The sequence below is a fragment of the Arachis stenosperma genome, chromosome 9, assembly GCF_014773155.1.
Source record: "Arachis stenosperma cultivar V10309 chromosome 9, arast.V10309.gnm1.PFL2, whole genome shotgun sequence".
Taxonomy (NCBI): Eukaryota; Viridiplantae; Streptophyta; class Magnoliopsida; order Fabales; family Fabaceae; genus Arachis; species Arachis stenosperma.
In genome coordinates, this window is record NC_080385.1 from 154,358,891 (window position 1) to 154,372,188 (window position 13,298).

Consider the following 13,298-nt stretch of genomic DNA (forward strand, 5'->3'; position numbering starts at 1 on the left):
TTGATTAAGATTCTTGCTAATTAATGCTCTCCATAAATTTGAAAATTTTCACTCTTTTTCCCTCCTCCTTATCATTGAAAGAAATATATAAAATGTTAAATTCATAGAAATAAAACACTAAATTAAAGCATGCAGAGCAAGAGTGTAGATACAAGTGTTTAGACTTGCATTGCATGCAAAGAATTGATAATGATAAAATGCTTTTGTCTTTTACTTCCCAAGGCTTCCATGTGCTGTCCCTATATTCTAAACAGTTTCATAGGTCACCTGTTTCTGGTTTGCTAGACCATTTCATTTTTATAATCTCACCGTTCTGACAGTAGTTAAAAAAAATTTAGTACCCATATATATAATTCTTCATTTTTAGTGATAAGATAATGACCAAAAAATAGTCACAAAAATACTTCTATTACTCTTAAAAAGTTAGATGTGACATTAATAACAGTCTCTTCTCCTTTATAAAATCACAATTCTCATGCATATGATAAAGCACAATCACAATTCATCACAACCCTCAAGGCTAGCCACTACCACACCAAACTCCTAAAAAAACTGCAGCATCTACTCTTTCTTTTGTTTTATTCTTTTCTCTCTTCCTACCCCAAAACACAGACAAATAATGGTATCTCTTGAGTCTGTTCCCAGATCCATTGATGCACCTTCAAGCCCCAGAATATCTTTCTCTGCTGAGTTCTTAGATGAGAACAACTTCATCTCCATAAGTCCAAACCCTGAGTATGAAAGAGATAATGAAGAGAAGAAGGAAGGTGCTGCAGAGAGAGGAGGAGCAAAGAATAGTAATAATAATAATGCTGCAGATTTTGAGTTCCTCTCAAACAATGTGAGTAACAACAACAACACAGTGTTAACTGCTGATGAGCTTTTCTTTGAAGGGAAGCTTCTTCCCTTTTGGCAGATGCAGCATCTTGAGAAGCTAAGCAAGATCAACCTCAAAGCCAAAGAGGGAGAAGAAGAAGAAGATGATGATGAAGATGAAGAGTTAGAAGAGGAAGTTGTAGTAGTGAACAACAACAACAACAGTAGCAATAACAAGGAAGAGAGTAGTAGAGTGAACTGGTTTGTGGATGATGATCCATCTCCAAGGCCACCAAAGTGCACTGTTCTTTGGAAAGAGTTGCTGAGGTTGAAGAAGCAACGTGCTTCTTCTTCCTTGTCACCTTCATCTTCTTCCTCATCTTCATCATCTTCTGCAAGTTCACTTGGTGATGTAGCAGCAAAAGAAGGAAAAGAACAAGGATCATCAAGGAACAATAATAATAATAATCATAAGGAGCAGCATGTGAAGAGGATCAAGAAAGGGTTAGAGAGAACAAGGTCAGCTACTATTAGAATTAGACCAATGATTAATGTTCCAATTTGCACCCAGGTCAAAAGCAGTGCCTTGCCACCTCTTTTTCCACTCAAGAAAGGAAGATTAGAGAGGTAAAAAAATAAAAGAAAGATTTTGGAGTATTCATAAGTTTGTTTAGTTTGATCCTCCTTATTAGTCCTCAGAGTTCTTCTCAAATAAATTTCCTTATTTGTTTTTATGATCAAATTATGCTTTCATGCTTATTAGGCTAGTTGTTAATTTGGGTGGATCTGAGAGATTTAGAATGTAAATTCTGACTTTTGTATAATCATATGGAATGTGCATTCCCTTGTGATGTCACTAGAGGCCAGAAATATTTGATGTTCTGCATGTGTGGGTAGCTAATTAGGAAAGAAGTGGGGGTCATCTCACATGATGGATGCAGAGTTCCTCAATAAGTGAGTCCCACATGGCTGCTTGATCTATCAGCCTCAAAGATCTGATCAATCGACACAATATTAATGAGTGAGTGGTACAACAATTCAGTTTTCATATGGTATTCAACTTCATAGTACCTCACTCTCCACTTTTCTTCAAAGCAATTTAGCTTTATACTTGCCTCACAATTTACAATTAGAAAATGTTGTGCACTAAGTCAACACACCCCTTCTATTAATGGCAAAGAAGCCCTTCTTAATTTATGTCAAGCATTTCATAACAGAATCAGAAACAATTTCATAGAGTGACAAAGCATAGGAATCTTTTAATCTTTTACATTGACAAAGTAGACCAAGACCCTCTAACTTTGAAAGTAGTTCAATAAGTCAAAAACAGAATATAATCAAAAGTGAACAAATGAAGATTGTAAATAGAAAGGTGTACAAGAGAACTATGGATAAACTTGGTTTTGCAAAAATTAATATGTCGACTAGTAAAAACTGAAAGGACTAATGACGTTATATCGACATTTCTCTGGTTACATAAGATGAATTGATGTATCTTGTTTGAATGTGGAAGAAGAGTTAAAATATGAACTATTTCAGTTTTGTTTGATTACAAGAAAAGAAAAATATGCCAGACAACTATATCTCAGGCTTTATTTTTTACGTTCACAATAGCAAATACACTGTTGTTTAGGGTGTCTTAAGTATCCGTTCCCTAAGTTGTACCCTACAATTAGCAGAATACAAACCAGAATGACATACAAAAGTATGGGAAACTGGCATCTCATGGACAACCTTAAAAAAATATTGAATAAAATAATGAATAATTCCTATACAAGGATGTTTAAGATACAATTTTCAGATAAGATTCGAATTTTCAACGGGATTGAGAATCTAGCTCGAAGAATACAAGATAAGGCTGAAATGAAGTTTGATCTTCAGTTTGAGGAGTCGAAATCAAATCATTTCCACAAAATTAGAAACCTAAGGACAAAATGAATCAAAAGTTCTTCACAAGAGTATTGATCTTGACCACAGAAGGCACTGAGCAAATTCCTCAAGTTGCTGGTGCTGGTGCTGATGCAGGTGATAAGAAATTATTTCCAGACGTTCTATTATAACATGCAGAAGTGAGAAGTCGGTGAGACAACAATTTTGAATCCCGTGACAAGAAAAGATAAATAGGTTTTTTTAGTTACCTGAGGTTCAGCCCTGGTTTTCCAATAAGGTTTGATGGAACTTGACCTGTCAAATTATTGTTTTGCAGAAATCTGCAACAGCCAAAGAGGGTCTAATCAAGAAACAACAAAGAATAGAAAAGATAAAAAAAACTATAGGGACACTAAATAATGGAACTGAGCAGAAACTGGCAGATTTTCCTCTGTAGAGAGGATGACAGCAAAGACTCTCTGAATGGTGATAAATTGTACTATTTTTGGGCCACACTCATGTAAACAACGTAGTTGTACAGGGCTGACTTAAATATCTACTCAGGATTCAAGAAACAACACAAAAAACCAGTTTAATTGTATTCTCTTGTATAAAGAGGACAGAGCTTACATTTCATGCAAAGTGCTGATGTTCCCTAGGGATGAAGGAATCTCTCCGTCGAATTGATTGTCTTCCAAGTGCCTTTAAATACAATAATAATATCCAGATAGTGAGCTTCATGGCATGAATACATCAAAATTCTCTGATTTCAAACATTTAGATCACGGAATTGCATACAAAATGAGTTACTTACAATGTTTCTAACAGTGTTAGTGAACCTAGGTCAGGAATGTGCCCTGACAAACTGTTATTTCCAAGCCAGCTACAAAAAGCAATGGTTTTCCAATTAAAACTTGTAAATACCAGATTCAATGAACTGAGATTTAGAGTTAAGCACCTACATATTAGTCAGAGCTGTCATAATGGCAACAAAAGGAGACAAAGATCCTGAAAGCTCCATACTTGTCAAATTTCTGAAAACAACAGGAAATCATAAGTAACATCATTTACGGAGTACAGTAACATTGGAACTGGAAGGACAAAGTATTGTGCCATGACAGCTCAACTCTGTGCTTACAAAGTCACTACTCGAATGCGGGGACCCGTGGAACATGTGATGCCAGTCCACGCGTACTGCTGAGGCATACAAGGATCACCATTCCAATCAAGTGGAGGATTTCGGAGGCTCTTTTTTATCCTTTCCAAAGCAATAACTGTCCAAAAGAAAGTTCCCATTCATAAACCCTTGCATGTTCAGAACTAACATTTTAATGCACTACAATTATGTGTACCATGCTACACCTTGTAATGATTACATTCCATTACTACCACAAGACCAATTTGGAATTGCAACATTTAATTCATAAACACTGTTTGGATGAGTGAAAGTAAAGATCTGCAATATTGTTAAACAGCATTGTCATTGGAGAAATATTTCACCTTTTCCTCTTATTACCTACTTTCTTAATTCTTTGCTATTAGATATTCTAGGAGAACCAAGGTTAATTAAAGAAAACATGAAATCAGAAGATATACCGTCTCGAGTTAAAGTTCTTTCCCCAAGAGACAGCACCTCAAAAACTTCGCCAGCGTTGATTAAGGGGCCCAAGGATGAATTAGCAGTAGGGGTCAAAGTTACAGTTGTAGGACCAGAAAGAGGCCACTGGTTGGCAAAGACAACAACACCTGATGAAATGGCATTCAAGTCACGGAAATATGTTATATCATTCACACTTATGTTAAAGATTCTTGATCCTGCAGCGTCATCAGCAAAGTATAGGGCGACATAGTATTTGGAGCTCGGAAGTGATGCCGGAGGCCATCTCAGTTCCAATGATTCCAACTGATCAGATCCTATGTGTGTCTCAAATATTTTAAGAGGTGGAAGGTTCCAAAATCCAGAAACAGAAACATTGTCAGTGTTTGCTTTGGTAGAGTTACCCTGCCCATAAGGCTCCCATATCCGGTCGAACTGATCATCAGGATATCTGATACTCAATTATAGAGAAAAACATCATCAGCAATAATGAGGAATGGAAAGAAAAATAGAACTACAGGTAGAGAGAAAGCAAACTTTGTAAGGACATGTTTATTTATTATATGAAAAATATATTTTTTTTTAAAGTAAAAATGATCTTTTAGAAAATGATAAAAAAAAATATATTTTCTTATTTTTCTAGTATTTTTACTATTAAAAATTTATCAAATACTTAAAACAAGGAAAATATTTTTTGCTGACAACTTAATAACATCCAAACAAGCTCTAAATCCAATAAATTAATGATCATACATATATAGTTTCTATTATAGTTTCTATTCAATTCATATGCTTCATAAACAAACTTCTTAAGTTGTAACCTTTCCCAGCTCATTCACTCACTAGTTTCTCTTCTAAACATTACTGTATGTAACATATATGGAGCCAAATAATCCAATGCTATAGCAGGACTTAGTTATAAATAGGATGTTAGTACTACTATTTTCTCCTCCAATTATTTTTTTTCTCTTTGGTTACCCTCTCAGTTCCTCTGCGATTATACAATTCTTTCACGAATTTCTCAATCTAATCCTTAGTTCAAATATGGAGAATTCCACAACAAAGCATCCAATATTTCCAACAACTTCACAATACAACTAAATCATCATAACGAATGATTTCAATCCAAGGCATATAAATTTTTTATCACAATGTTAAAAGATAAAAGAAACGCTCACCGAATTGGTGATCCTGAATATCCAAAACTGCTCCTTGCAACCAAGCTAAGTCCAAATTTGGTGAAATCCGTGGTGTTATAAAGAGAACCTCCAACAATCAGAAACTCCAAAGCAGATATGAAGGGATCAGAATCCGTGTAATTATTGGACCCAATACAGAAGCTCATGTTCTTGCCCTGAGCCAAGAACACCCCTTCGTAGAGCGTAGAGTTTCCATTGGTATAGTCAACGGTGGTGTTGACCACGGTCCAAAGCGTTCCGTCAACGATCTGGTCAAAGACCGGAGGGGAAGGGTGATCGGGACCGTTCACACCGCCGTAGAAGTACGTAGACCGTAGCAAGTACTTTGCACCGCGATACACGGGAACACTGTAGCAGTGCTTCTTCACCTGATAATTGAAGGACCTGACGGTTGCAAGAGTGGGATGCAAAACAGAGGGCGTTACGTTCTTTGGTGTCCCCGTTGAGATATAAGCCGAATCGGAAATCCATTCACGGCCATCGATTTTGGTCCCCGAGAGCGCGCCGCAGTTAAGGGAGTAACCTTTGGGGAATGTTTGAGAGAAGGAAAGGGTGAAGAGGAGAGGTAAGAGGAGGAGGAGGTAGAGGAGGCGCATGGCGGTGGAGAATAAGTGAATGAAAGAAAGAATGAGTGGTTGAGTGCTGAGGTGGGTTTTGTTAGTTAATAGTTGTTGCGTTAGTGTTTGAAGGAGTCTTTGTGAAAGGAAGAAGAGGAAGAAGAAAAGAATATAGCTGGAACGGGGACGCGGGAAATGAAGCTTACTGGTCAGAGTTTGAGAGACGGCACTTGTATTGTGTGTGGTGCTTTCGTTGGAAATATAAAAATAATAAATAATAATAAAAAATACAGCCGGTTGGGGTAGAGAGCATTATCAAATATCAATTAGTGGGATTTGACTTTTATCTTTGAGTTGGATTAGACCTATCCGTTGCTTTTCTATAATCCATGTATAAGATTGTAGATTCTCCTGTTTTTACTTTCTTATACCAAAAAAGGGCTTAATTTAACAAATGCATGGCTCAATGATGAAATACAATTAAAAGCGTTCAAAGTAATTTCATTTTTAAATATTTTTATTGTTAGTGGTACCTTTAGTTCAGTACAAAAAGAACTAATCCATTACAAATTAAATTTTTATCTAAAAAATTATTATTGACTAATAAATTACTATATATAAGAAGAAATTCGAATTTACGAAATTCGACTATACTTATTTAAGTAAATTTATGAACTAATTACTAAATTAAGCCAAGTAATTTTTTTCCTGCAGCTTTTGGTAATTTGATTCTTAGATTTTAAAGTAGTATTTTTAAATATTTTAATTATATTTTAAAAAATATTATTAAATAATAAAAATCTATTATTTTTATTTTAAAAACACTTTTTGAAATAATACTATATCACTGTAGCTATCCTAATATAGGTATATTAGAATAACCCAACTAATATATATAGTTAAAATTTTTTTTTGTTCATGATACATAGTTTAATTTGTTTTGTTACTTTCTATTAAAAATTTAAGCTAGTCATTAGTCACTTGTAAAGTTTTTTTTTAAATGCTACTTATACATTAAAATTAATTACTAATATATTTATGTATAAATAAGTGTGTATTTATAATCTTATTTCTTATATATATTAACATAGTTGAGTCTAATTTTGTAGTACTAGAGACAAATTTGTTGCATGCTATATTTTGGGAGGTGGAGAGACTTGTATCGATAATTTTTTTTGAGGTCAAGCATTTCATTTACTGCATGCACTATCCGACTTTAGTTGACATGGAACTGAAGTAGAGTTGGTGGCCTATAGAAATAAAAGAGTATCGTGTAAAAGAGGGGTTATCGTTGGTTGTTAAAGAATAAATTGAATTGGAATAAAAATAGCAACTAGAACTAGCTTTGCCACCTGAATCTTTTGGAAAAAAGATTAAAATCGACTCTATGGTTTGGGTTTCATAACGCTCTCCCAGCGGAGGTCTTCCACTTCAGGCTGCATCTAGCTAGTTCAGTTATGTGCTAGAGATGCAATGCGACTTCGGAGACCATAGAACATTGTCTTAGAGATTGTCTATATTCCAGAGTTATTTGGCAGATGCTAGATTTTCGAATTATTGATTCGGTTGAAGACTTCTCTATGGAAGCCTGGTTTCGGAAGGTCATGTCTTGTAAGGAGACTTTTTTAGGGGGTCGGAGTATGGTAATTGTGGAGGTATAGGTGCAATGACATTTTTAATATTGAAAGTTTATTGGACAGATCACAAGGTGGTTATTCTCATCAGAAGCACGATTATAAATCTAGGGTTATACATAAACAGGTGTACTTCTTTTAGTACCTTCAAGAACTGTTTGTCTTAGAAATTTCCAATAGATAATAGCTTTAAAGTTAATTGTGATGTTAGTTTGTTTACTGATTTGAGCTTGGTTGGATTCGATTGTCTTGTTAGAAATTCCAATAAGAGTTGGATTATAGATTGTTCTGGTAGTTTTTCTCCCTGATTCATCATTCGATGTGAGTTTTTTGCAGTTTGGAGGAATCTTATTTTAGTTTAAGATCACGGATTGAGAGACATAGTGTGTGAAATGGATTATTTGGACATTCTTCATCTTTTGCATGACTCAAATAAATTTGTAGATTGGATAGCTAAATATAGAGTTAGAAGAAGCAATTCCAATTATATTATTTGGTTTAAGTTTTGTGAAACTCTCTAACAAATTATTATGTCTGATTTAAAATATGTGTTTTGCTTTATATTTTTGTTGTTGTTTAGACACTAAAAAAATATGTAATTTAATTTATTTTTAATGTATATTTATATCTTAATATGTATTTTATATTGATAATTAATTTTGATGACTGATTTTAGTATACACATAATATAATTGTATTTTATTTTGATTTTGTACATACATAGTCGTATTCTTTTTTTTTTTTTTGGTCAGGTATCCAGGCCAAAATTGGCCCAGACCCAAAAAAGGAAAACCAAACCCCAACCCAAAATGTAGATTATATGTTCATTTTTGGACCAGCCAGTCACACACTAGCCTCTAAGAGGGCCTGGAAAATTTTAGTTTGTCTTATTACTGGGTGGAAGACCAGCGATCATGGGGCCAATAATCTTAGAGCATAACTTTGAAGGCTTAGATGGTAAAAGCCCATTAGTCTAAAATTCATTATCAGCCCAACTGGTGTCTTGAAGGATAAGTGAGTAAAAAAAAAAAAAAAAGTGAGTTAGATTTTAGATACATATTCCAGACGGGAAAAAAAATAAAACTAGTATTATACTATTGAAAAAATTTTAAGTATATCGGAAATATCGGTATTTCAGTTGTTTTAACTGTTGATTTTAATTAATATATATTATATATATCTTTTATAATTCAAATCAACGATTAAAACAACTAAAACACCGGCAAAATATTCTTCTTATAATATTATTCCACTTAAAACAACATGCAAATAGAGTAGAACCTTATAAGGCTATGGGTATGTCTGTGTTGAGAGACAAAATCCATAGTTACCACTTACCAATTTCGGCTCAACCGGTAGGTCCAACTAGAGATTCGATTAATCATTAATTTGGGTTGAGTCATAATTTAAATTGGTCAAACAATAAATTAGATAAAAACGGAGTAATTCACATAAATAAATTAACACTCATTTAATATTATATATCATCCAAAATAAAAAATATAACGTGAATCACTCCAATTATATCTCTATATAAATCGAAATGAATATAATAGATTTAACTTTTTACATAAATTAAAACAGAATTGTTCAATTTATATGTGTTCCTAAATCTAATAAAATTATTTTCGATTTATATATGCATGCAACATATCTTCGTAAATTTAATTATACCATTTTGAAAAGGTAGGCATAGATTTATTAGAGTATCTTGTATTGTATAAATCGAAGTAGTATGGTTAGATTTATTAGGATATGTTGCATGCATATATAAATCGAAACAGTTTCATTAAATTTACTAGAAACACATATTAATCGAACAATCCTATTTCGATTTATGTAAAAAGCTAAATCTACTTTACCCATTTTAATTTGTATAGAGATGTGATTAGGGTGATTTATACTTGTTTTTTTTTTTTCATTTTGGATGATATGCGTAGTATTGAATAAGTGTTGGTTTATTTATGTAAATTACTCACTGATCAAATCCAATTGGAATCGACTAAAATCGTCCCCATCAAATTTGATAAAATCTGATTAAACTAAAAAAAATATTTTTTATACATATATTTTTTATTAAATGTATTACACAAATACGATTAAATTATACTACAATTTAAAAAAATATATTTTATTGATTATAATGTATTTTTTTTATAATTATTATTTTATTATTTTTATAAATATTTAAAGAATATAATAAATATAAACTAATTGATGGATTATTAAAATTTAAAAATAATAATAATTCAATTGATTTAATCAGTAATTCATCTGTTGAATCAGTAATTTAATGACCTAATAATTTAATTGGTTCGATGCCAACAAGTTATAATTTAAATGGTATAGTCTTTTTATACTTATTTTGTAACTATTGCAAAATAAAACAACAAATTTTATGGGTAAATTTTATATATTTATTTATTTATCTATTTATCATCCAATTAATTATTCTATTCTTTCGAAAAAATTAAAAGAATTTTAAATGTTTTTAAAATACCAATGTTAATAATCTTAGCCGTTAATTTTAATTATAAAATATATTAAAAAAATTGCTGGAAGCAAAGAGTGACACAATGATTACCGTTACTCTTATGAATAAATGGGAGTTTATTGGATTTTTTTGGGTAATTCATTTGGTTGCATCTATGTAATGCAACTTCTCTATGATATGGACAGCTAAGGCCAGAAACGAATCCAAAAAATTTTGTATGAAGGACCAAATTTTTGATAAAAAAATTTTATTCTATAAAAATAATTAATATATAGTTATTAGATTTAGTTTTTCAAAAAATTTTATGAATATATATAATATAATTATAATTTTTTTTTCACAATTTTGTTTTTAATATGATAGTTACATAAAAAATATAACAATAGATTTTAAAATTATAAAATACTAATAATTTATAGTGTGTTTAGTTAAAAATTATCACATATCTTATTAATTAAAATTAATTATTTCAAAGATTTTAAAAAATTTAAAAATAAATTATAAATTATTAATTATTTGAAAAATACAGTACTCTTATAGAATATAAGATATAAGATATTTTTATAAAATTTTTTTTAACAAAGTAAATATAGAAAAAAATGAGTATTTTTTACAAAAAAAAAATATCTAAAATACATAATGTAATTACAAAATATAACTATATAAATCATTATTAATATAATAATATAAATGTTAAATATATTAATATACAAAAAACAAATAATTCATTTAAAATAAATATAGAGATTATTATATAAAAACTAATTTAAAAGGTACAAAGATTTGAGAGTATGATATTAAATTAGTTAAGTAAAAAATATTAGTGAATTAAACAATTAAAACATAAATCCATCACATAATAAAAGATAATACATATAAAACTACTAAATTATATAATATTTTTTTAGTTTTTTAAGCACATATCTCATATATAAATATAGTTTCTTAAAATTTTGGGGGGAGAGGGTCGAGGCCACTACTCGCCCCCCTCTAGGTCTGTCCCTCACCGAGGCCTAATTCTATTCCTAACATATTTTTGTTGGGTTCATCAATAGATCGGATCACATAGATTCTATATTTGTGTATTAAAAAATTTTGTTGTGGAAGTTACTATTAACAATATTGATACAGAGAACACAATATAAAAATAGACAGACAATATAGGAGATTGAAATAAAGATAAACTCAATAGTTATTTATCTAAGACAAGTGTTCGAAAGATCCTGACCCAACCAGCTCCTGCAAAAGACTTGAAAGAAAACAAATTAAGATAGAAGCACACAGCAGATGAAAACCTTTCAGTAAAAAAATTTTACAAGACCTTGACAGCGTGGCTAAAAATTATAAAAAATCTTTGGACATAAATTTAGATATGAAAAAGACTGCAGAAGCTAAATTCTTCATGTGACAAGCTCTCCATAAAAAAGTTTTCACCAACCAAAGAAAAGCTCGAACTTTTGGCAGTGAAGATACTTGCCAACTCTGTGAGCAACATGTTGAAGATATCATTCATGCCTTAAAAATTTGTCCAAAAATCTCTTTAATTTAAACGAATTTGCTACGGCAAAATGCACCTCAAGTCTTATTCGATATTAATTTTCAACAACGAGTAGAAGACAACCTGATCCATCAGTTTGGGATAAGACGGGACAAAAATTGACAAGATCTTTTTATCATCACTTGCTGAAAATTATGGAGGTGGTGCAATATAAAAATTTATAACGACAATTATTAGAGACCATCCCAAGCTCATAATGAAATCTGGAAAAAAGTTGATGAAGTGAATAATGCATTCTCAAGGAGGAGAATCTTATTACCTTCCAAGTTCCAACGCTAGAAGAAGACAAGAGGTGCACATTAGATAGAGCTCATCCCACTTGAATGGCTGAAACATATCACCGATGTTTGAAGAAATTGTGCGACAAGAATGACGGGATGCAACAGTCTCTTGAAAAACTGCAGTGGCAAGTGGATTGGAGGTTTTTCTCATTCAATTGGATATGTCTCAATGTATAGAGCAGAACTTTGGGGTATGGTTAGTGAGCTCAACTTTGTTTGGACTATGAGTTTCAAAAAGTTTGTAGTAAAATGTGACTCCCAAATCATCATTTCTTTAATCAACAGCAAAACAGATTTTAGCGCTTGTTTGGGCGCTATTATCTTGATAAAAAAAAAATTCAATGAAAAAAGATCTTTTTTTTATTTTTTAGTGTGTTTGACAAATTTCTAATGGTAAAAGTAAAAACACTAGAAAAATTAAAAAATTTCTTTTTTGAGAAGCTGCAATTTACATCTTTTTTTAAAAGATATTTTTTTTTCTTAAAAAAATATTTTTTATGTAATAAATAAACAAAAAAGTATTTTTATATTGTTATACCCAAATATAATTGATAAATAAAAAAATATTTTTACATGAGATATCCAAACATAAAATTACTTCTATTTTTTCATAAGATCTTTTTAAAAAATATAATTTAAAAAAAATCTTTTTTTAAAAATTCACTCAAATAAATCCTTAGTAAACATCCAAATGTTTTGGTTAAAAAAATCTCTTTTTGAAAAAAGAAAGACTGGACATTTATTTTGTAAATATATAAAAAAGATAATAGATGTGCCGTTAGCACGAAAAAGTTTAAATCTTAATTCAAAATTTTATTTTTGAGATGTATCTTCTAATAATATCACTAGACTTCTAGTTGATAATAAACAAAAAGATTTCTTGTTCTGTTTAATTTATGGTTAGGTTTTTTTTTTTTTTTTAACACTTTAACCCGGTTATAATACTTTAAAAAAAAAGTTTTTTGTGGACCTACAATCACAACTAATTGTTTTTATTGTAATTTGTAAACAATAACTTTTAATATATCAAACTTACTATATATTTTTTAAAATTTTAATTTTCTCTAATATGAATAATTTGTTGTATAAGTATTTTGTTCAAAGTTTGAAAACTAACATTTTATGTGTTTATTTGCATGCACTAGTGTTTATTTTGCGCTAAACTACCTGATGAGGACAAAAGTACCATATAATCTAAACTACCCGGTGAATACTAGTATTTGTGTGGTTACTCAAAAATAGTAGAAGATAACACCTATTAATAATATATTAAAATAAAATTAGAGGTAGTCT

General features: G+C 30.8%; 2 protein-coding genes across 2 annotated transcripts; one reads left to right on the forward strand and one right to left on the reverse strand.

The window, feature by feature from the left end:
* The first annotated feature begins 507 nt into the window (after window positions 1-507).
* On the forward strand, window positions 508-1,584 carry LOC130951566 (uncharacterized). The gene has a single exon (XM_057880250.1). It carries the CDS (start codon window positions 620-622, stop codon window positions 1,445-1,447), a length of 828 nt encoding a protein of 275 aa, XP_057736233.1. The 5' UTR covers window positions 508-619; the 3' UTR covers window positions 1,448-1,584.
* A 955-nt stretch (window positions 1,585-2,539) lies between these two features.
* On the reverse strand, window positions 2,540-6,226 carry LOC130951036 (putative leucine-rich repeat receptor-like serine/threonine-protein kinase At2g14440). The gene is made up of 8 exons (XM_057879649.1): window positions 5,461-6,226; window positions 4,282-4,733; window positions 3,824-3,959; window positions 3,648-3,719; window positions 3,500-3,568; window positions 3,316-3,387; window positions 2,955-3,026; window positions 2,540-2,867 (listed from the first exon to the last, which is right to left on the reverse strand). The coding sequence occupies exons 1-8, from the start codon at window positions 6,075-6,077 to the stop codon at window positions 2,813-2,815; spliced, it is 1,545 nt and encodes a 514-aa protein (XP_057735632.1). The 5' UTR covers window positions 6,078-6,226; the 3' UTR covers window positions 2,540-2,812.
* Between the last annotated feature and the right edge of the window lie 7,072 nt (window positions 6,227-13,298).